General features: G+C 36.7%; 2 protein-coding genes across 3 annotated transcripts; one reads left to right on the top strand and one right to left on the bottom strand.

The window, feature by feature from the left end:
• Window positions 1-1,373: 1,373 nt before the first annotated feature.
• Window positions 1,374-8,043, bottom strand: cars2 (cysteinyl-tRNA synthetase 2, mitochondrial). Of its 2 annotated transcripts, none has more exons than XM_041781446.1 (15): window positions 7,410-8,043; window positions 7,274-7,324; window positions 5,925-6,042; window positions 5,775-5,846; window positions 5,556-5,661; window positions 5,407-5,487; window positions 4,981-5,110; window positions 4,547-4,680; window positions 2,928-2,995; window positions 2,641-2,707; window positions 2,411-2,549; window positions 2,204-2,327; window positions 1,966-2,064; window positions 1,653-1,865; window positions 1,374-1,565 (listed from the first exon to the last, which is right to left on the bottom strand). In XM_041781446.1, the coding sequence occupies exons 1-15, from the start codon at window positions 7,604-7,606 to the stop codon at window positions 1,491-1,493; spliced, it is 1,674 nt and encodes a 557-aa protein (XP_041637380.1). In that variant the 5' UTR covers window positions 7,607-8,043; the 3' UTR covers window positions 1,374-1,490. The 2 variants fall into 2 exon arrangements, with proteins under 2 accessions (XP_041637380.1, XP_041637378.1); XM_041781444.1 differs by having other exon boundaries at window positions 1,653-1,868; window positions 7,410-8,040.
• An 843-nt stretch (window positions 8,044-8,886) lies between these two features.
• Window positions 8,887-23,773, top strand: atg3 (autophagy related 3). The gene is made up of 12 exons (XM_041781861.1): window positions 8,887-9,065; window positions 9,285-9,326; window positions 9,416-9,465; window positions 12,206-12,276; window positions 12,514-12,621; window positions 15,851-15,903; window positions 15,991-16,075; window positions 16,165-16,199; window positions 16,279-16,431; window positions 16,750-16,877; window positions 17,705-17,773; window positions 18,848-23,773. Exons 1-12 carry the CDS (start codon window positions 8,994-8,996, stop codon window positions 18,927-18,929), a joined length of 948 nt encoding a protein of 315 aa, XP_041637795.1. The 5' UTR covers window positions 8,887-8,993; the 3' UTR covers window positions 18,930-23,773.
• Window positions 23,774-25,025: the final 1,252 nt, after the last annotated feature.

Consider the following 25,025-nt stretch of genomic DNA (forward strand, 5'->3'; position numbering starts at 1 on the left):
CAAGTGGTTCCTGAAGGGGCTTAACTTTTCTTAGATATGAGTAGGGGGGCTAGGGAAAGAGGTTGGGAACCACTGTACTGGACAGTTTCAAAACTAAGCAGATTTAAAAGCCGTTAGACTACAGATGATCAGTTTCAACTGATTTTTAACATCATAACCCTCTGAAGACACATACTACAGACGGACTGTAGGAGATTCCACAGACACCAGATCTCACAGAAACACACAGGATCAAACGAGACTTCCTGGCATTCATTCTGAAAAATAATTTGGGTGAAATCCTGGTCCAGAACTTGGTAAACTTGTGTTTGTTTGGGAGCTGCAAAAAGACTGCAAAATCTAGTTTGTGATGCTGTCTTGTTTGTGGCTGTTGCTGTTTGTCTGTTGAAGGCAGCTAGATCTTTAACCGTACATTAAATATCAAAAATGTTTGATATTTATGATTCCTTATCATGGAGTTATCAACTTGATGAGTAGCTGTAAAAATCATGTCGTCACCCAACACCTAAGGATTATTTGGCAAAAAAAAAATCAGTTGAAACAAGCCTCTAACTGGCCTTAAATCAGGCCACGCCCCCCTGATGGTCTGAGAAGGCATCATGAGCTAAATATCAGGCTTACAAATGCTGAGTTACAGGCAGGCCTTTTGCCACATGGGCTAAGGTGTTTGGATGTTCCACACTACTTTTGACAAGTATCTGACCAACTATTTAGAAACGAACCTGAAAAAGTGCCTTAATGTTGCCAACGGGGGGCGCTGAGAGAAACTGAAGTGTGAATGTGTTCAGGCTGGGAGTGTTATCATGACTGTGAAATATGGTGATAGTGGACGTCAGCACTGCTGAGTTATAATGAATTATATTTTTGGCACAATGCCAAGATTCATCCTCCTACTTTGGTGCCTGATCGCAGCCCTGTCCTGTGATGAAAACTCAAGCTTTTTATACCTTTAAATCTCCATTTTGTCTAGAATTAGCACAAAAAATCTGGAGACAATGTGATGAAATCTCTCTGAGGAGAAGCTTCAGACAGGACACCTGTAAATCTGCCTAAAAATGCCCCAAATTTGACCTTTACTCCTTAATATCTCACTTCCTGTAAGTTTTTAAAAAGACAGTTATTTAGATTTTTGACTATCTAGACATAATACATATGTGTACTAATGTTCATGCATGTTGCTCAAACCAGTGGGAGGGGCTATCCTAAAATGTTTTTAAGAGGCTGTGGAGCCTCATTTTGTTGCACATGCACAAAACTGCTAAGACTGATGTGCTGAACGTTTTGATGACGTTTCTCTCGATCTGCACTTTAACTGTCCTTCTACTAAGGAATGAAAAGCTCCAAAATAAATCTAACACAAAGGGAATGTGAAGTGTTTTACACTTATAAATAGATTTATAAGAAGCAACAAGGAGTCTGTACATCATGTTTCTGCATTTCATGAAGTCATTAGTTAAGTCTTTTCTTAAAGGCAGACGTGGATTTTAGCTTTAAGTGCTGTCGTTTTCATCCTTGTCTCTCTGTTTTCCCGTTGTAATCTCCCATGTTGATGTGGCTCCTCTGTCCTAAAACACACAACAAAAGAATCTTCTTTTAAACTCATTTTAAAGGTCATATTAAATGTTTCTTACTGTGGTTTTTACCGGGCGTACCTTTATAAGCACACCCAGAGGTGCCAGGTCATTTCTGAGGGTGTCACAGGCTTTGAGGAGGGGGACTCTCTCCAGGTAAAGTCCTGCTTTCTTGGAGGATCCAGTGGTCGGATCATCCTGTCGAGTGAGTGCGAATGCTCTGACTTCACTCCTGAATCGAGTCAGCTGCTCCACGACGGCCTCCAGACTCCCAGCAGCACTTACAGAGTCAGACTGCTAAACACAGAGGAAAGAATAAGGAGAGCAGAGATGAGTAAACAGTTTACAGTGTGAAAAGAAAGCCTCTCATGAGTGTTTTTTCTGGATTTCTGACCTTGATGGGATGCAGGTCAATCCCAAACACATCCAGAAGATCTCGGATGTAGCTGATCGTTGCTGCAAAGACTGCTGGGCTTCGAACGGCTCCGTCAGCCTGAACAAAGATATCGAACAGAAGAGCATTAGGAAAGAGTAGGCCCGATCCCAGCTGGAACTCTGGGCTTTTTATTACTCTTTTACTTGTAAGTGCTAAGCCAGTTTCCATCTTTAACTTCAGAAATTAAGTGACTCACCTTGGACACAGGCTGGAGTTGGCGGTTTCCGTCATAAACCAGATTCATCAAAGCGCCGACAGCTCTCGGGGTGTCAAAGTCGTCCGCTAGAGATTTCAGCACGCTGGATTTCGTCTCAGCCAACCTGAGGAAACGCATGAGGCTCCTAATGAATGCAAACTTTAAACCAACTCATTAAAGACTACATCAAACCGTGAAGGTCGGCACCTTTCCCACAGTAAAGCTTCCTGTACGGGTGAACACAGCAGCTGACCCTTCATGTAGGCCTGAGCGTCGCTGATGAAGGTGGTGATAGACCCCAGGGAGCTCTGAGCCTCCGCCATGCTGGTGTCACTGTAGTCGATCGCTGCAGAGACACCATCAATCATCAATCTTATTTCCAATGTTTAATTTCCTCTTCTCTCCAGACCGGCAAAAGCAAAGATGGAGTTTCTAACCTGATCTGTATTTTGCCAGAAGACAAAACATCCGGAACTCATTCGCCGAGTATGACTGTAGAAAATCCTGACAAAGAGAGAGCAAGATTAATGAGATAATTTAAATACACGGAGATGGACAACCCAAAACATAATGCCTCATGTCCCTGGTTAAGAGGCATTAATTAAACAAATAACCAAATATTGGCTGCCTCCATGAAGACAAACCTAAGAGGCATAATGATGATATCAGTGAAAATATTTCAGGTTTATCCTGAAAATAGTTCTTCAAAATGTCATGTCTTTACCTTGATGGTGATATAGTTTTTTAAGGATTTAGACATCTTCTCTGCACTGCCTTTGAGGTGCAAATGACCTGTAAAAAACACAAAATCAGTCACCAAGGTTCAAAATGTTAAAAATGACTGCAACAGAAAATGACAGAACTTCCTAAAAATAAAGCCCATAAAGCGGCAATCATTATCTGAGTCATCAAACTGAGAATAACTGAACTATGGCTGCTTTGAAAGCTGCAGTTATGACAGAATTTTGTTGGCTAACCCAGAAGTTAGTATCGAGCTCGTAATATTGACAAAAAGCCTGTGTGTTTTTATATTACTGTTGTCACAAAGCACTGTGCTGAATTTAATAACACGTTTTGTTCACAATAGAACAATACATGTGTATTTTTTTAAGCTTAAACCTTATCTTTAAATGTTAAAAGCTAATATGTGGCTATGAAGGAACTACACCAAGGCCAACAGGATTCAGTGTCACTGCTAAGCTGCCAACTTTTATTTAGTCCCCCAATCTATTTCTATCTGCTGATATTTACAACAGGATTAAGTTCTGGTCAGTAGTACCTATATTGGCTGCATATATCAGCAAATATTAGCTTTAAATATCATCCTTTATCAGCTGCAAATATAAGCCTATACAAGGTGAAAATAGTGTCCTTTATCAGCTGTAAAACTCATCCTATATTGGCTATAAATGTCAAACTACACTGAGTGTAATTATCAGCCAATATCAGCTGTGAATATTTACCTTTCTTGGCTTTACATATCATCCTATATTTACCGTAAAGATCGGCCAATATCAGCAGTGAATATCAGCCAATATCAGCTGAAAATATCAACCTATAATATCTGCAAATATTGGCCAATATCAGTTATGAAATCAGACAATATAAGCTGTAATTCTTGGCCAAAATCAGCTGTAAATATTGAACAATATAAGGTGCAATTATTGGCCTCAATCAGCAGTAAAAATCAACCTATACAGGTTGTAAATATCAGCTGTAAATGCCAGTCATTATCAGCTTTAACTATTGGCATATGTTGGCTTAAAATACTGTACTATATCAGCTGTATATATCAGCCAACATCAGCTCTAGACATCAGCTAACATCAGCTGTAAATATTGGCCTATATCAACTGTATATAATGGCTAATATAAGTTGTTAATATTAGTCTACATCAGCTGTAAATCTATGCCCATATAAGCTGTAAATATTGGTCAATATCAGCTGTAAATATCGACCTTTATCAGCTGTAAATATCAGCCTATATCAGCTATGAATATTGGGAAAAGACTTTTAGAAGCATGAGCAGCAAATTACAAGCTTAAGTAGTTTAAGCTCAAACACACAGCATGTGAAAACGGGACAAATCGATAAACTTAACTGTTGCTATGACGTTTAATATTTCCAAAAATCTTTGTAATCCTAATTAGCCACTTGTCAGCAGCTGCTATTTGTAAGAGGTGCAAAAGCTTCAAATTCACAAGTGGGACACTTTCAGATGTACTTTAGGTCTTAAAATAAAAAAGTTAAAATCTCCTAAAACTTGTGTTTTATTTCAAGCATAAAACTGAGAGATGTTTAGGTTAGGGTCATTTTCAGCACTCATTGCTCTTTTGTATTAACCTGAGTGTAGGAAGTAGTTGGCCCACTGATCACACTGATGGTAGGCTTCGCTCTGAGCCACCTCGTTCTCATGGTGAGGGAAGGCCAGGTCGATCCCTCCGGAGTGGATGTCCAGCTGACTCCCAAACACGGAGCTGAAAACAATAAACAGAGAAAAAACAAATGACAGGCACTGTTTCATTTTTTATATTTTTAAGGCCTGTAATTTTGTGCCATTGTCCATGAGGGTTCTATTTAACAGATTATGTGGGGTGTGACAAGAGGCTTTGTATTAGAGCAATATGTCTGCTATCGAAAAAACTGATTTCATATTTAACATGATGATGCGTCCATGCTCAGGCCCAGTTAGGCTTGGCGCAGACCAGTAAGGGACTGGAGCCAACTCGCCCTAGTGTGAGTGCACCCTAGAGGAGCATCCATTTGTCAGTGCAAACCTGGCGATGGTCGAGCACTCAATATGCCAGCCAGGTCGTCCTCTGCCCCACGGAGATTCCCAGAACGGCTCCTGAGGTTTGGACGGCTTCCAGAGAGCAAAATCCCTCGAGTCATGTTTGTTTGCACTGCCTGGAGAAGGGAAGTTTTTATCAGCAAGTAAAGCTAACGGCCTTTAAACCAGTCAACAACTTGTTCAATACACATGTGAGCAAGTGGATAAAACTTTTTATTAGCCATATCATTACTGGTTCAATCTGTAGTTTTCATACTCGCTGCTTCATTTTATATTTTATTTCTAATTGTAGTCATGATTCTCCCCCAGGGATAATTTTTTTCTGCATGCCTTTTCAGCACTGAACTATGTCGTCACTTTCACAGATTTGTCCTGTGATTCAATACTGTGACCATCACTGGCAGACACTCACCAGGTTCCCCCTGAGAGTCCACAGCCCCTGCGAACTTCCCATAACGATCCCCGATAGACTGGATGTCAAAAAACACATCACCTACAAAAGAACAGAATTGATGACTCTGATGCAGCATAGATGGAAAAACAAAATTCTTTCACACTCACCTTCCTTTGTGACATAAGCGTGTCCGTTTTTGATGATCTGCTCGATAAACGCAACAATATGCTGCACATTTTCAGTCACTCTAAGGTACACTGCAGGAGGAATCACCTTAAAAGCACAACATAACAGCATGTTTAATGATACAGATACCTCAAATAATCACATATTTATAAAGAAACATTTAATGATGATCCTAAATAAGAAAAGCATAAACTACACACCTTTAATGACAGCATATCCCTCTTGAATTCATCCTCAAACATCGTGGATATGACGGTTGAGGAGACATTTTCCTATAAAACAAGGAAAGGAATTTCCTCAGCAAACATGCTTTGAACAAAAAACAGATTATAATGCAGGTTTGATCGTACCTCCCAGCTTCTTTTGATTATTTTGTCATCAATGTCAGTGATGACCATGGCGTGGATGACTGTGATTCCAAACAACCTGGACAGAATCCTCTGTAGGATATCAAACCGGACGTAAGAGCTGTCACACAAACAGAAATGCTGGAATCAGACATATCTTATAGCACGAGTGAACTCAAGGCCTGGGGGCCAAATCCGGCCTGTGGAACGATTATATCCGGCCCACAAGATCATATATAACTGACCCACCGGTATGAGGTCTGCGGATTTCCTCCAGTATAATAATGTAAATTTCAACTTGATTATTTAAAATATCCTTATTAAGCTATAAAAATCTGAATAATTTGTGTTTTAATTTCATAATTTCAACTTTGCATCTCAAGATTACGACTCAAACTTATGATTTGACTTTTAATTTCATGCTTTGATCTTTTCAACTCAGAATTTGGATTTATATGTCCCATTTTTATCTTTTAGATTTCCATTTTTAAATTTGACCGTTTCAACTCCTTACTTTGGCTTTTTAAGTCCATATTTTGACTTTTAAATACATGATTTACATTTTTTTCTTATATTTTGACATTCTGAATGAATAATTTTTATTTTTTATATCATATTTTGACTTTTTACACTCCCAATTTTGAATTTAAGTCATATTTTGAACTTTTTAAGTTGTCATTTTGAATTCTAGGTCATATTTTGACATTTTCAATTCCTAATTTTTGGCTTTTAAATCCAATATTTGGACCAATCAGACCCACAATTTAAAACGTTGAGTCATACTTTGACTTTTAAACCCATGATTTTAAATTTGATCTCATGTTTTGACCTTTCAAATGTATGATTTAAACTTTCTCCTTGTAAATTTTGCTCTTAAAAAACATTATTTTCTATTTTTAATATTGTGTTCTGATCTTTTGAACTAATAAATTGGAATTTTTATCTCAGATTTGAGCCTTTTAACTTATCATTTTGACTTTTTTGAATTTCCAAATGATTTATCATCAGTGCTGTTTTTTTCATATTTTATTGGTGAGAATGAGGTTGAGGGTTATGGTTAAATGTTGACCCTGTTAGGCCCTCAGGTTAGTCCTAAATCCAGCATCCGTCCCCAGCTGTGATTGAGTTTGACACCCCTGTTTTATAGGCTCTGATTACTGCAGCATATATAAAGGTTACCACAAGACCAGAATAATTTAGTGTGATTTGATAAAAGCAAAAATCAAATTATTTCAACCAAATTTTAACACCATGTTAAAAAATGCTGGATAATAAAAAAATGCAAAACTTTAGAAACCTGGCCAGACGCTTGCCCAGTGTTATAATTTTAGGTTTTAACTAGATCTGTTTACCATGCATGACCCAGGTGGGCGTGGTCGTACACGGTTGGTCCACAGCTGTACCTGAGAGACGACACATGGAAAAACAGAGATTATAGTACAGGTGTGTGCCTCTGCTGCACATTACAGGTGCTGCATTATTCCCTACCAGGTAGCGACTCCTTCTCTGGCCAGAATAAGAGGCTCTTTCTGCCTGGTCAGGCTGTTGTAGGTCTTCAAACCCGTGTCAAACCCGCTGGGTTTAATCCATTTCTTCCCTGAGACAGAGCCGCAGGATCCATGAGACCTGAAGGGAGCAGACCCAACAGCTCGGAGGACCTTCGACCTCACAGAGCAGCTCCACATACTGGAACAACCTCACTGTGTGAGAAGCTGCATTAGCACTGCTAGTTCATCCAGCTCGGCTTGTTTTTACGACACCTTCACTTCTTGTTTTACTCTTTACTGATAAAGCGAACAGTTGGGATATTAGGAAATGTAATAACAGCGTACTGTAGGTCATGTTATCATGTGTGTTTCACGTTCTTCCTCCCCGGTTTCCCTCTTCTTCGGGTTTAGCTTTACCAGTTGGCTAACAGCGCTGTGACGCATTACCGCCACCATCTGGTGTACCTTTGCAAATCTCAGAAACCTTCGGGAATCATCGTCTACAATCGGTAATCACCGTCTATCATATGTGGAGCAAAGCCATAACACAGTGTGGAGTATTTTAAAGAACATTTTTTATGTTATCATTAGAAATACATGTTTTAGAAGACAAATTATATGTTTGTTTATAGTTTTATATTTTATTTCATTTTATTACAGCTTATTTTATTTTAAACTATTTTAATAATAATTATTAAAAATGAAGAAACATGTAAACCTCTTATTTGTTGTTGTTTTTTTTTAATAAAAATGCAGTTCTTGAATCCATCTTAGTTTGTTTAAAAAAAATAGTAGGACTCAATAAAAAGTGAAATTATAAAAAAGTATTTTTTTCTGGATATTTCATGCCATCTTTTTCAAATTTTAAGATTTAATGAAAGAAAATGTTTTGTTTATCTATTTCAAACTTTTATAAAGACTAACATAAAAACAGAAAATAAATAAATTAAAAACATGAAATATTGAGTGGATCTTAATTTTAAAACAAATATATTTTATTAATTTAAGAATATTAGATATATGTATTTATTTCTCAATTTTACATAAAAAGCAAGGTTTTGGGCAAGTTATTTTCTTAGTTTGTACAACTTAATCTCTTTTAGTTTTTATTCTTTCCAAAAAATCCTAAATACTTCTTGAAAAAGAAATCCGACTTTTTATTACAATTTATGAAAAATTACTTTTATTTACTCATTTAATCATTCATTTATTTTCATTGTAAACTTCATATTTTAGTAAGAGGAATTATACAAGGAATTAAAAATATAAAAATTATCAATGAATATTTTTTAAATTGTTTTCACCGCCACCGTTGCTTGTTTACTTATTTGTTTATTTATTTATTTATTTAAAATTCCAACTCATCCATTTGAAAAAATAGATAAATAAATAAATAACGAAGGGAGAAAATTAAAAAATTAGTTCCCGTTGCCTCTCCACTTCTCGCGAGAGTCAGATACCGGAAGTGTTCAGCCGTATCATGTGATTAGCTATTGCTGACACTTTGCTGAGCAGCTATGTTGGAATAATTTTGGTTTCTGACCGCAGAAGAGGATTAAATTCGACCGTAAGGGACTGAAACACGATGCAGAACGTGATAAACACGGTGAAGGGCACCGCGCTCGGAGTGGCCGAGTTTCTCACACCTGTACTAAAGGTAAAGTCAGCTTGTTGATGATGGTGGAGGCTGTTAGCTCTGAGATTTCATAAACACATGAGCTGTTGGTTTCTGCAGCCTGCTGTGATACGAGGCAGGGTGTTTATTTATGTATTGATCACCTGAATCAGTCATCATTAACGAGCTAATGCTTGTGTACAGAGTTTATTTACATCGTCAGGATAACGCTCCACCTTTAACTCTGTTTTTGTGGCTCAGGAATCTAAATTTAAAGAGACTGGAGTCATCACACCAGAGGAGGTTAGTCCGTCTGCACATGTATTTCTTTCTTCTGCCCTAATAATACTTATAGATAATTTCTAATCATGATGATGTGTTTTTACTTTCAGTTTGTTGCAGCTGGAGATCACCTGGTTCATCATTGTCCTACATGGAAATGGTGAGTGCTTACTTGAGTGTTATAACATTGTTTAAATAAGCATCAGATACATGTGCCCTACTTTCAAGATAAACACTCAATCAGGAAATCCTTAAACCCAGTAATTCCCTGAATTCTGGACTCTACAAGTTGAGGCTGATGGGCAGCAGAAAGCTGCATATCACCAGTGTTATCAGGTGTTAGCTGTCTCACTTGACATGACTCACAATTGTCACCAAACAAGACAGCTGATCTTTGTGGCAACATTACAAAGTAGTTGGAATATTTTTGATGCTGATTAATTGAGTAGTTCCCATGAAGAAGGAGAACACCCTTGTTACGTATGGGTGGAAAATGCAGGATAACTTATGACACGCTTTTACACTCTGCCCTTCAGTGTGTGTTTAAGAACAGCTGAAACTTAAATTTCCTTCAGGATCAATTAAGTATCTGTCTATCTAAAGTATTGTGATACAGTATAGTATGATACACTACCCAATACCTGACCCATAACAACAGTAATTTAATGATGCAGCTATTCTGCAGTAATTAACAGCCAGGGCAACCCTATTCATCGGGATCTCTGATTAACACACCAAGGGCGCTGCTTTTGCTTGCCAAGGCGAGGTGGCCCACTGTTGTTCCCGTTCTTCTGGTTCTTTAAGGTCTGAATCGCTTTACTTGGACCTTCTCTCAGGACTGATGTGCCTTGAGAGACTAATTTCCCTGATAAAACAGCTCCACAAGGTGCCCCCTCTTGATAGGGTAGTGATTCATGGTGTGGAAACAGTGGAGTATGTTGAGGGTGACTCAGTAGGTAGAGTCAGTCATCTTGCAATCAGAGGGTTGAAGGTTTGACCCCTAACTCCTACAGTCACATGTTGATGTGTCCCTGGGTAAAAAAATAAAACGAACACTTTGTAGGGCTGGGTATTGCCACTGATTGCCTGAGTCAATTCTGATTCACAAGGTCCTGATTCGATTTGATTCGATTCAATATTGATTCATGTAACAAAACATATGTTGCTTCTACATTTAAGGAGCATTATAGGTTTGAGGAAGAGATCTCACTTGTATTGATAACATGCCCAGATATCCAAAATGAGATGATTGGGTGTAAGATTTAAACCTTGAATCAGAGTCTAAATGCTATTACAGGTGAGTGTAGGTCAAGTTTCAGGCTGCATGAGTGACGTAAGTCCGAGACTGGTAGCCCGAGGAGCCGACAGGAGAAGAAAAAAGGCATATATTAAAAGATCGATCTTTGGATTATATGAATTGATATCGTAATTTTTTAAAAAGAATCGATCTGAATTGGAGAATCTATTTTTTTAACCCAGTCCTAGCAGTTTTCTCCTGCTGTTTTGTCGGTTGCGTGTAAATGGGTATGGAAGAGTTAATCATCTCTGAATCAGAAGGTCAGGTGTTTGTTCCCCAGGTACTGTTACACCGTTCACTTCAGATTGCTCAGTAGTCGGGATAAATTTATAATGATGGACGTTTTACATAGCAGCCTCCACCGTCAGTGTGTGAATGGTTAAGTGTGACCTACGGTGCAAAACATGCTTAGAAAAGGGCAAAGCAAGCTCAAATCCTCTTACAATTCACCATTTACAAGCAATCAGATCATCATTTCAGGAATCAGGACAATGATTAATTGCTATTTTGGTATTTTGCCCAACCTCTACTGCTTCTGTTTGGCTTTATTTTTGTCTTTTTTGCTCCTATTGACCTCTCACTGTAGTAACTTTAATCCTTCAGCACAGGAGTGTCAAACTCAGTAACAGAGGGGTCCGGATTCTGAATTAAGGTCTTACCTGAGGGCCTAACAGGGTCCACTCTTAACCAAACTGTCAACTTCGTTTTTGCCAGAAATAAATTATGGGGAAAAAATTAGCGCTGATAATAAATGATTTTGAGATTTAAAAAGTCAAAATGATAAGTTAAAAGGCACAAAATCTGAGATAAAAAGTCAAACTCACTAGTTTAAAAGGTCAGAACATGAAATATTATGTTAAATAATGCTTTAAAAGGTAAATATATAAAAAAGAAAGTCACAATCATGCAATCATGTTTAGGGCTAGGGTGGAAAAAAAGACTTAAAATGTGAAATGGTGCACCTAAGAGGTCAAAATATTAGATCAAGGTTGAAATGATAAATTGAAAAGGTCTAAAAATGAGATTAAAAAAGTCAAAATAACAAATTGAAAAGCTGAAAAAATATGAGATAAAAAGTGAAATTAATACATTGACAATGTATGAGATTAAATGTCAAAATTATAAATTGAAGTGGTCAAAATATGGGACAAACAGTCAAAGTAATAAATGTAAAATGTCAAAATATGAAATAAAAGTCCAAATAATAGATTTAAGTCAATGCAAATTTGAAAATATGAAGTGAAAACACAAATTAATTTCTTTTCCCACATTTCTTTTTAGCTACTTATTTTCCTCTATTTTTTGACATTTCTATGTCTTAAGGATATTTGATATCATCAAGGTTAAGTTTAAATTTTTATGAAGGAGGAAATCTGCAGGCCTCATATTTTAGGGCCAGTTATAATAAGAATATGATATGATCTTGTGGGCCGGATTTGGCCCCTGGGCCTTGAGTTTGACACCCCTGATTTAGCATGTTTGCTTGAATGCAGGCACATTAACAAAACTTAAATTGTGTTTGAAATGGACATGTTGGAGCAGTTCTATTTGTTATATTTTAATAATAAAGATAAATGATGATTCTGATTGTCTGTCTCTTCAGGGCCACTGGAGAAGAGGCGAAGGTGAAGCCGTATTTGCCCCAGGATAAACAGTTCCTCCTGACACGTAACGGTGAGACAATTTAACGCATTCCTATCAGTAACATCGTTGTTCCTCCCTGAATTCTTCTCTCAGCCTCTCATTTGTCACATAATGGTTTGTTTTTTTAAATGTGAACCACATTATTGAGTGGTGTTGCTGTAATGCCAAGACTTTTGATATGATTTTGGAAAAATTTTAATAATATCTGTACCTACCAAGAACCCTAGGCTCCCACTTTGACTCTATTTGGTCTTTTCTGTGGTGTAGTTCCCTGTTACAAGCGTTGTAAACAGATGGAGTATTCAGACGAGCTGGAGGCCATCATAGAGGAGGACGACGGAGACGGAGGCTGGGTCGACACGTACCACAACTCAAGTGAGACACCGATGTCTAACTCTAGTTTAATTTTTAGTCTGTTTAAAGCCACAATATGTAGAATTTTCTTTCTGAAATGTCCACATCACTGTCACTGCTGTTCATGCTGCATGTTCTGGTAGTAGTGAAGCATGAACAGCTACTGTATAGGAATCTGCCGTTCTGTTGTATTTTATTAAGGCTTATGATTATTCTCTGACATCACTGCACATTCAGCTGTCCTTGTATTACCCCATTCCTCTACCACCCATACTGGTGTGGCCCCAGTAGACATTTCCAAATGGAGTGTAGACGTGCAGCTCAGCTCCGCCTTTCTCCATTTCTCACTTCTTTTGTTCCAAGTAGCTTGTGGTGAAATCCAGATAAGTGTACCACAAAGTGAGATTAGAGGTTAATCCTGGTCTGTTGAGCATAAAGTCCAAGTTTTCTGTGTTAGAGAGCTTTAACCTTATCAATTGCCTCAGTGTGACCTCAAATGCTGCAAAATAAAATGCATTATTTTTAGAATTAACTACACTTTATTACAACAGTAGCTCAGTCTAAACTCATAACCTGTTTACTCTCTAAGTTAAGGCTTAGAATCTGAGTAGAGGGTCATCATTTATATTAATTATTACCTGGAAATGTTTTCAACCAGTTAGGACTGGGTGGTAATACTGCATCCTCCTGAGATCTTTCCAAAATCCACACAAATTCCCTAAAATTTCTATGGAAAATTCTTACACATATTTTTAAAGTATCCCCAAAAAGTCACCCAAACTTTATTCAAATATAAAGATTGGATAAGATAATATTTTATTGACCCCATGGCAGTAATTGTAGCATTGGATCTGCAACACAAAACAATAAAGGTTAGAAAAATAATAGGAATAGGAATATGATTTTATCCTAGCAGAATAACTGAATAATATTAATAAAGCTTTAACATTCCAATGAATATTTCCTCCAAATTTCCAAGAATTTATCTGAACATTTCAAACAAATTCACCCTAAAATTAAATTCCCCAAACTTTACTAATACATTCCCCAGAATTCCATGAAAAGAAACATAAAATTCCCCAAAACATTAAAACAAATTCCCTGAAATTTTCCTGTTTTTTGTTTTGTTTTGTTTTGTTTTTTTGAATGGACAGACCAAAAATTCCCAATCAAATTAGCAAAAATGTACAAATGAAAATCCCAAATTTCTGTAGAAATACCTGGTAATTTTAAAGCAAATTCACCCAAAAATTAAATTCATATTATCAGACATTTCAAATACATTTCCTAAATTCCTTTAATATACAAATTCTCTAAGATTTCCGTGGAATCTTCAAGCAAATATCAAGTGTCAAAAAAAAAAAAAAAAATCCTACCCTAAAATTCCATGAAAATAACAGAAAATTTCCGGTAAGTCCAAACAAATTCTCTGAAATTTCCATGAAAATTTGTCAATTTTCCAAAGGACAGCCGCCCAACAAAAGTTCTAAATCAAATCCCTGGAATTACAAACAAATATCCCAAGTTTCCATGAAATACCCAAGAATTTCAAACCAAATCACTGAATGAAACCTTCCAAAATATACAAACGTATATCCAAAATTTCCATAAAATACCTGAAGTTTTACAAGCAAGTTTCCCAAAATATCCAAACATTCCCTTGAATTTCCATGGAAATCCCAGAAGTTTCATACTAATTTCTCCCTGAATTTCAAGCAAACTACTTAAACTTCAATGGAAATTCTGGACAATATCTCAACAACTGTGACAGCAAGAATTATGACTATGTTGTAGGAAAGCCAGAATGTGACGTCCTCCTCTGTTCATGCAGGCTCTTTAGAGGGTCACATCCACAGGCTCAGTGTTTCTAATAACAACTGAACCCGTTACTGTTTAGAGTAACACCATAGAAAAACTGTCCTAATGTTTTTCTTGATTAGAACCGAGAATGTTCTCCAAGGGCTAACAGATCTTCAGTGTAAGGCATAGGTGTTAAAGTCAAGGCCCACGGGCCAAATCCGGCCCGTGGAACGATTATATCCGGCCCACAAGATTACCTCATATTTGTATTATAACTGGCCCACCAGTATGAGGTCTGCAGATTCCCTCCAGTATAGAAATGTAAACTTCAACTTGATTATTTAAAATATCCTTTTTATGCCATAAAATTCTGAAAAAGTAAAGAGTAAGAAAATTTCATAAAAAGTCAAGAATGTAGGGAAAGAAATTCATTTGTGTTTTATTTCATATTTTCAATTTTGCATCTCAAGATTATGACTCGGTGATTTTGACTTTTCATTTCAGGCTTTAACCTTTTCAACTCATAATTTGTCCTTGATGTCACATTTTTATCTTTTAGATTCCCAATTTTAAATTTTAAGTCATATTTTGACCTTTTCAACTCCTTATTTTGGCTTTTTAATCCCATATTTTGACTTTTAAAAACATGATTTCATTTCTTTTCTCATATTTAGACATGTTAAATGACTACTTTTTATTTTTTTATATCATATTTTGACCTTTTACACTGCTAATTTTGCATTTAAGTCATATTTTTAACTTTTTAAGTCGTCATTTTGAATTCTAGCTCATATTTTGACATTTTCAACTCCTAAATTTTGGCTTTTTAATCCCATATTTTGACCTATCAGACTCACAATTTAAACTCTTAAGTCATATTTTGACTCTTAAACTCATGATTTCAAAATTGATCTCATATTTTGACCTTTAAACTTATGATTTCAATGTTTTCCTCATATATTTGCTTTTTAAAAACATTTTTTTCTGTTTTTAATGTTGTGTTCTTATCTGTTGAACTAATAAATTGGATTTTTTTATCTCAAATTTGAGCTTTTAAACTTATCTTTTTTACTTTTTTTTTTTTAATTTCCAAATGATGTATCATCAGTGCTGTTTTTTTTTTCATATTTTATTACTGGTGAAAATGAGGTTGACAGTAATGGTTAAATGTTGACCCTGTTAGGCCCTCAGGTTAGACCTGAATCCAGAATCCGGCACCGGCTGTGATTAAGTTTGACACCCCTGATGTAAGGCATATATTCATGGAAACTTCTGTAGTCATGTGTCATCAAATGCCTCAGAATGTAGCCGTGTAGCTACAGTAGCTACAGTAGCACATGTATGAATCAGATCATGGAGCCCTTCTTATTTTAACCTAAGGAGATCATCCTTAGATGAGGAAACAACTTCCTATGAAACTTAATATTTTTTTCCTGTTGTGTTGCTGCAGCTGTGTTAGGAGTCACAGATGCTGTCAGAGAAATATCACTGGACAATAATAAGGTACGTTGACATCTTTGCCTCTGTTCTGATTAAATCTAGAAAAAAGCACAGTTCTCAAAGTGTCCTTTTCAATCTGGATTCCTCCAGGACAAGAACATGAACGCCACGTCTGCGGCGTGTTGTGACGACGACGACGATGAAGACGAAGACGGAGAAGCAGCTGATATGGAAGGTACGCCTCACCTCCTCCTGTTCATGAAACAGGAAATTGTTTTGTTTCTTTCTCTGTAGCTCATACTTTTCTCAACGCTGTCTCTGCAGAGTACGAGGAAAGTGGCCTGCTGGAAACAGACGAGGTAAAAAGATTACATTCAGTCAGTCTGGATTTAGTAAATGTTTATGTCCTATAAACCTCACTCCTTTCTCTCCATTCAGGCGACTCTGGACACCAGTAAAATGGTAGAAACTAAAGCCAAAGTGGAGCCGGGGAGTGAAGACGCAATCCTGCAGACGAGAACATACGACCTCTACATCACATATGATAAATACTACCAGACCCCTCGACTCTGGCTGTTTGGATACGATGAAGTGCGTACATTCATGTTTTTTTCTAGAGAAGATTCTCATGTTTTACTGCCATTGAATATTACGCACCTCTTCAGCACTTCACTCTGTAGTCTCTGCCTTATTTTAACATTTCTTGGTCTAAAAAAAGTGATGGATTGATTGTGCCATTCAAATGTTGATCGGAGTTCTCTGGAGTGTTCTTCGATAGTATTCTTAGCTGAGAACAAATTACAGAGAAGAAAAATGTCTTAAAAACAGCATAAAAGGGTTAGGAGAAGGTTTCCCCTTAGGATCGGTTGGTGAATGGGGCCCCTTTAATCCAGCTATTTTGTTCTCCAGGACAGACAACCACTGACTGTGGAACAGATGTACGAGGACATCAGCCAGGACCACGTGAAGAAGACGGTCACCATTGAGAACCACCCACACCTGCCTCCGCCCGCCATGTGCTCCGTACACCCCTGCAGGTTAGAGAGTTAAACCTTTAGAAGCATGCTAATGCTAACGCTTTGGCAGTCCCTGCCCTCCTTGGCCAATGGTGCAAGGTTGGAAGAACATTCCCCTTGGCTCCTTCCCATTTCAAGCAATTAAAATTGTGCCATGATATGACTAATTTTTTACAATATTTAGCTGATTAGATTCTTTGGTAATGGTGATGGGAATTGCGTCTCTTTTTAGTGATTGAGCCGGTTCTTTTGGCTCCCAAATGGCTCCTCAGTTTCGCTTCATTTGACCTGCAAATTTTAGCAACATCATGACATATGACTGATTTTTTCCTGGTATTTTACTCTAACTATGCTTAATGTTTTATGAAAACATCATGTAATTATTTTTCAAAATATACCGTGTCCCCAAAAACACTTTGTGGGTCAGATGAAATCAACTATGAGTCCTCAATGTGTGGTGTGTCTGTGGTAGAAAAATCAATCACATAACACTCAGACACATAAAACATGTATAAAAATGATAATAGCACCAGCAGTAATGGTATAAAACAGCTCTCAAATGGGACCCGGATTTTATCGTTCACATTAAAGAGCTGGCTCTTTGAACCAGCTTGTTTACGAACAACCCATCACTGTTTGGTAAACTGGTCGTCAGTGAAAGAATAAAGACTCAGATACAGTAAGGTGTATGAGGACAAGTCCAAATCTTGCTGAAATGATGTAGATACCGTGAGCTGCACATGCTAAGGTAACTAAATTAAAGTCCTTTTTTACAGTGTAACTGCGTATTTAAAAAGTCTTTTTATTCTCTAAAAAGAACCTCTGTCTGACTTCATGTTTACTCTCAGACATGCTGAAGTGATGAAGAAGATCATCGAGACTGTGGCAGAAGGAGGAGGAGAGCTTGGAGTGCACATGTATCCTTTCACACCTGTTACCTGCTATTTCCACACCATCTCTGTTTGCTAACACCAGGGGTGAAAGTCAGCGGTACGGTCCAGTACTGGACTGAAAGGATTTAGAGCCGGTAGCTGATCTCCTCGCCATAACTCACATTCAGAACCAGTCACTGCCACACTTTCAGTAAGAGAGCACATCTGATAGTATTTTATCAATTTAATTAGCTCGTTGTCTCCTTATTGGCTGCTTGTAAGATGTTCTGTCCGTGCTGGACAGAGGCCAGCTGTCCCTCATTACTTAATGGGAGCGCGTGCATGCACGAGCGTCCACCAGTGCGCTACAGGTCAACAGTACCCCAGCACTGTCTGATACTTAAAGAATAAAATCTGCACTATGAAAGGCAAGCTGACAGAAGGATGTTGCTTAAAAACTTTGATTTTTCAAAGAAAGTAACCAAAAATTTCCTGTGACTTTTTCTCTAAATTAACTTTACCTACGGTAAAAACATCCACTTTTGGAGAAATTTTCAGTGCATTTCTCCAGAAGCCAGCATTACATGTTTAACATCAGCAGGTTCATTATGATCTATATTAATCTGATATCTCTGGTGTCTCCCTGGCTTTTAAACTGAGCTCAATATTGCCATAAAACCCTTTATTTTAAAACAAGTGAGATGATCCGTTATGGCTTCAAGACATCTGGTTAAAAATAAAAACTGAGGGCAGTTTTTATAATTTTAGAGAAGTGTGAGACAGCTAAGTGAAAAACCCCAGGTTCAGATAATAGATTTTATTTGTAGATGCTGCTCGACTGTGTTGCTGCTGCCATACATCAGCCATGTTGGTAGGAAGAAGGTCTACAATGCAAACACAAATGTAGTTATTTTACTGAATAAAAACACAAACATTTACATTAGACTGTTTTCTATGCTATATAGTGATGCCAGTGTTGTTGATGGCAACCACTGAGTTAATAAATGAACACAGTGATGTGGTGTTTTTGGGAAAGTTGAATGCTGTACTGTTTATGTTAGAACTGGGCTAATTTGTGTTTTCTGCTACATTTCTTCTTCCTTCACTTTTAAACTCCAGGTATCTTCTTATTTTCCTCAAGTTCGTCCAGGCCGTCATTCCCACAATAGAATACGACTACACGCGACATTTCACCATGTAGCTCCATGAATCCTCCTCCAATGATAGAAGAAAACACCCGTACATGAGAAGGATCCGCTTTTCTGTCTCCATGATCTAATTAGAACCGGTTTCTGTTACTCTGCAGGACACGAGGAATGTCTACTGCCTGTTAAAGGAGCAGTCCGCCGTTTTGGGATAAAGGGTTGTTTTATACAAGTCAGGTCAGATAAATTTGCGTCAGCTTTGACAGAGAATTGGAGCCACATTAAAGGAAACATCATATTTCAAGAATAAAGTTTTTTTTTTTTTTTTTTTTTTTTTGCCGATTAAGTCACAATATCAGACTTCAGTTTATATGTTTAGCCAAGAAGCCTTTTCAGGAACTCGAATCATGTTGTGAAATAATATTTTAGGTTTCACAAATAAAAACATAATATTTCCTCTCTAGTTCAGCTGGCTGCTCTTTTACCAAATGACACATACCTTGAAGTTACAAGGTTTTTTTTATTAAAACCTAAAAATAATAATAGGATATTGTCAAAATATGATGAAAATATTCTTGATATTTCAACTTAAGAGTCATTGTAGAAGAATTTTTAACTTTTAACATTTGGACATTATAACCAAAATATTTCAACTTTAGTTTTGTAATATTATTTTTTATTTCAAGTATTACACCTTTTATCATGATTATTACAACAATTTTTATTTTAACTTTTTTTTCTTGTATTATTAGAACTTTATGACCTTAATGTTATGACAATGGTAACGTCTAATCTTGAAATATTCAGATTTTGCTCAAAATGTTTGACTAAATTTGCATAAGTTTACAACTTTTTTATATATAAACTACAGATCTTTTCTCTAGATATTAAGACTTTATTCATTTACAACTTTAATCCTAAAATAGCACATTTTGGTCCACTTAATTGTACACCTTGATTCCTCTTTAATATATATAACAGAATTTTCTCTAAATTGTTTGACTTTATTGGTAAAGACTACGACATTATTCCTGTAATCTTCATGGCTTAACTCCTGAAATATTACAACTTTATTTTCAAAAGATAATGACTTTATTCCTGAAATATAACAGGACTGTTCTGGAAATATTCTGACTTTTTTCCTCCAAATTTTGAAGGCCTTTTTCTCCTAATACAACCACTTTATGGGGGAAATTTATGGCTTTTTCCTGAAAAAAAGAGCAATTTTAATCTCAAATTATTGCAACTAGATTCCTAAAGACTTTTCTCAAAAAATATACGACTCACTTCCTGAAATATTTCTACTTTTATCATCGTACTAAGTCTTCATTATACTGTTGTTCATGTTAAGTAAGTTATTTCTCAAATAATGACAACCTTATTCTTACTATATCAAGGGATGTACTATATTGGATTTTTTGCCGATATCTGATGTGCTTATATTTACAAATTAATTTTAGCCAATACTGATATTGCTGTTCTAATATATATTTCAGATCTATCCTAATCCTTTGACTGCATTTTTATGTATAAGGATAAACAAAGAAACAAACTTGAGTACTGGAAACATACTTAAAAGTTAAAAACTGAGAGTGAACAAAGAAAAACACCTTTACTGGCGTAGGTCTGTTAGTCCAGCATAAAACTTTATAAACTTATTAGCAAAAATGTTAAAAATTTACAGCAGATTTTTGATTTCATTCCTCAAATATCACGTCTCTTTCATTTCCTTTGTATTTAACTCTATTCTTGTTATTAAAAAATATTTTTGCAATATTTTGACTAAATCTTGTTGTACAACTCTTCTACTTTATTTTCCTCTGACTTTATTCACATAACTAGTATTTTTGTTTAATGTGGCTCTGATACTTTATTTCAAAATCTCTACAACAGCAAACCTATAAAGAGCTGCTATTTAACTGGTTGGATATAGAATATAAGAAAAATCCTTCTTATAGTGTGTTTGTAGCTCCTGTTGACTTCCAGTCTTTATGCTAAGCTAAGCTAACCCAAATACAACCCAAAGCATGTATCTGATCTGACTCAGACTGCAGACGAGGCTTTATCCCAAACGTCAGACTCTTCCTCTACCGTCTCTCTGCTGGTTTTATAGTCGGTGAGCCTCTTAAAGCTCCTTCCAATGAAGATTTCAGTGCTGTAACAAAAACTCACCCCATTCCACTCACGGCTTTTAAAAACAAATTAATCAGCTCTGGTTCTGCTAAGCTTAAAATAATCCATTTAGGAGGCTCCATACGAGTTCTACAGAACAAGCCTCATATGCTGAAAACAGTTATTTATCAGTAACGCCCTGACACAGAAGTTAAAGCTGCTTTAGGTGAACTTTGACCACTAGAGGGCAGTAAAGTACGCTGTAAAGAGCTATAGTAGTTTAACATCTTATAAAGTTGCTTCAGCTAACATGTTTGCAGAGGTGAGCACAGTTATCTAAAACTTTAACTCCATGGATGCTATCCCCCATACAGGTCAGTCCGTCAGTTCTGCTCAACATTAATAAAGGTTTATGTTAACGTTGGCGTTAAGTCAGGCTGTTTTCTCCTCGTTATCACGATTGTTAACCATAAATGGCTGGAAAGTTCTTAACATTTCAAGATAAAACTAACAGAGCAGCCAAAACCTACATGTTTAACAGACAAAAAACTATTTTTAGAGTCCTTCAACTTCCTATTAGAAGCTCTCTGTACTCGCCTGATCATACTAGTCAAACAAAAACAGTCCTGCTGCAACAGAAAGGGTCGACATCCAAATCCAGGAAGGTCCAGAAAGATCCACCTTCTGATCCAAATCTACAAGTACTAGAAACTCTTTAAACCAGTCAGGAAGTAGGCAACTTCCTGTATGTGACACAACCTTTCACAATAAAAGCACCCAGGCCAGAGGCAGACTGGTTAGTCAGTAATCTTTTAAAAGTATGCTGTGTGCTCCTATTTTGAAAATGACTTAGAGGTAGGGATGGGGATCGTTCATTTGTACTGATATTGATACCCTCATCAGTACTCCTTATTGATCCGAGTCCTTATCGATACCACTATCGATACATTTCTATAGTTTGGTGGAAAAACAAAATGGAGACAAATATTTACACTCGAGTGGTCTTGACTGAGTAGAGCTTAGGTTAAAAGCTATAATTCGGTCTGTAACATCTATTTTATATCCCTCAAATATAAACACATTCTTCATATTCACAACTGTATTTATTAAGGTTTCTCGTCCAAAACTAAATTTTCCATTTTTACATGATATTTGAACACATCTATCCCAATAGAATACAGTTGTCTGATTTACTGAGGTTTCCTGAACACATCATATTTTCTGTCTTTCAGCTGTTAAATTTGCTAATTAACTTGAATTCTGCCAATTCCACCGCAGATTTCTACACTGGATTAATACTTTTGACAAACAGGACTAGCTCAAAGTTTTGGAGCACTTTTCTGCATTTATTGGGCAGCTGAAGAAGAAAACTGCTCTGTAGCAGCTGAAGTGAGGGATATGAGAGCCAGTTACTCCCAGCACAGGCGGATATGTTTGTATGCGAGCGGCATGCAGCGTCTTTTTTCCTCAAGCCGAAAACTAAAGGTACCACACTCTGGTCTAATGTGATGAAAAATATTGATGTGTTTTTAGTTTATGTTCCCCTTGTTTTTTTACACCAGTTATATCTTAAAATGACGTTACGTTACAGAGCCTGTGAGACTGGATTGCAGTATCAATAAGCCAAAGCATTATTGATTTTAGGGTATTTCAAAAATGAACTGTTTCAATCCCCATGCCTACTTAGAGGAAGTTAAAGGTTTTGATAAATCAATTAGACATCCACATTAAAAATGCAGATGATTAACGGAATAAAGGACGTGTGCCCACCTCTGCATGTTAGCACAAAGATATTTTCTAACCCATCCAACAAACACAGAAATGATAGATCCTTATTTTTCTTTTGCCTGATGAATGTATGTCCGATAGTTTCTCTCTTTTAGATTGATTTAGTCCTCATCAACTCTGAAGAAAACTGTCTGCAGACTGTCTAGGGTTGTCATGACCCTGTTTTACATACTTTTGACCTTTTCTTGGCTGAACAATGAATCAACAATGACAATAATTAGTAGAAACGACACCATAGTAACCAATAACAAGGATGCTGGCCGTTAAACCATAACAACGATCACGCCCCATGCTGCAGATCTTTCAGTGATTATCAGAGGAATATATTTCTTGACTATGTGCATCTCTCTGTAGGATATTTGTGGTTTCAACAGTCTGTATATGCAGCAGAAGCTTGCCTCTTCATGCTGGTGAATATTGCTTCCATTCTGATGCACTTTGCAGGAGTCGTGGCTGATCTTTGGTATTGTAAAGCCGCTCTTTATGCCACTTTGTCTTAATGCTTTCTTCTTGAATGTGTTCATGACCGGCCCACTTATACATCCACTTCTTTTTTTTTTTTACATGATTTTCTTTCTTCATGACCTTGAGAAGTTTTTATTTCTTGCTTCTGCAGCGTAACGTATCTCTGTTGTGTCAAAGAGCTCTGTGAAGGTCGGCTGATTGTGCAGCAAACCATTTCTTTTTATCAGTGAATCTAACGATGAATTTCTGCTCCGTGTTTGGATAGTGTTTTCTTTTTTCTGACTGCGCTCATATGGCTAAATAAAACATCTGCTACAGTAATAATTGCTTTATTTTCCTCGTCTGCTGATTGGATAAATATTCACTCTACTGCCTGTTCTGATGTTGCGTGGTAACACTCGGATATTTTAAAGGTTCATCAATAAAGAGTTTCCCAAATATTACAAATACAATGTCCTGTATGTTTTTAATGAATAAACAGTTGTGGGAATGATTACAACAATAATAAAATCATCTGTAGAGGCTTTTATCAAAGTGAAAAGAGATTTCTTTAAATGAAAAAATGTACCACTTTTTTTTTTTTCACCTGAGTGCAGTGAATGTCTCAGTGACGGAAGTATTAAGACAACTGTGTCTGGAAGGTCCAGCCCTGGTTAACCAGTATTCCTGGCTACCATCACACCATGAAGACAAAAGAACACTCCAAGCAACTCAGAGAAAAGGTTATTGAAAAGTATACTAGTGCATCTCAAAAAAATCAGAATATGAAAAAGTTCGATATTTTTTGTCACTCTATTCTGAAAGTGAAACCCATTTATTATGTAGACTCATTACACATAGAGTGAAATATTTCAAGCCTTTATTTCTTGAAATGTTGATGATTATGGCTTACAGAAATGAAAACCCAAAATTCAGTGTCTCAGAAAACTAGAATATTACATAAGATCAATAAAAAAGATATTTTAGGCACGACAGTAGTCGAGTGGTTAAGGCGCATGCCATATACGCAGGCGACCCGGGTTCAAATCCAGCCCATGGCACTATTTCCTGCATGTCTCTCCCCGCTCTCTCCCCTGTTTCCAACTCTATCCACTGTCCTATCAAATAAAGGCAAAAAGGCCAAAAATAAATCTTAAAAAAAAAAAAAGATATTTCAAACAAAAATGTCAAGGCTCCTAAAAAGTATGATCATTTCTATGCCTTCAATACTTGGTTGGGCCTCCTTTTGCATAAATTACTGCATCAGTGCAGCGTGGCATGGAGGCGATCAGCCTGTGGCACTGCTCAGGTGTAATGGAAGCCCAGGTTACTTTGATAGCAGCCTTCAGGTCACCTGCATTGTTGGGTCTGGTGTCTCTCATCTTCCTCTTGACAATATCCCATAGATTCTCTGTGGGGTTCAGGTCAGGCCAGTTTGCTGGCCATTTAAGCACATTAACACCACTCATGAGTCTAAAAGATCAAAACGTGAGATAAACGTCAAAATTGTGCATCTTAAAAAGGTCATAAAACATGATCAAATTTAAAGTTGTAAGTTTAAAAGGTCAAAATGTGACAAATTAAGTCAAATTCGTTAGTTTAAAAGTTTAAAATATATGTTTAAATTTAAAATTATGAGTTTAAAATGTCAAATTATGAGAATTAATTTGAAATCTTCAGCCTTAAAAGCCAATGTATGACATAAAATCATGAGTCTAAAAGCTCTAAATATGAGATTATAGTCAATATCACGAGTTTTAAAGTTCAAAACATGAGGTTATAGTCAAAATCATGAGTTTTACATGTCA

The sequence above is a fragment of the Cheilinus undulatus genome, linkage group 24, assembly GCF_018320785.1.
Source record: "Cheilinus undulatus linkage group 24, ASM1832078v1, whole genome shotgun sequence".
Taxonomy (NCBI): Eukaryota; Metazoa; Chordata; class Actinopteri; order Labriformes; family Labridae; genus Cheilinus; species Cheilinus undulatus.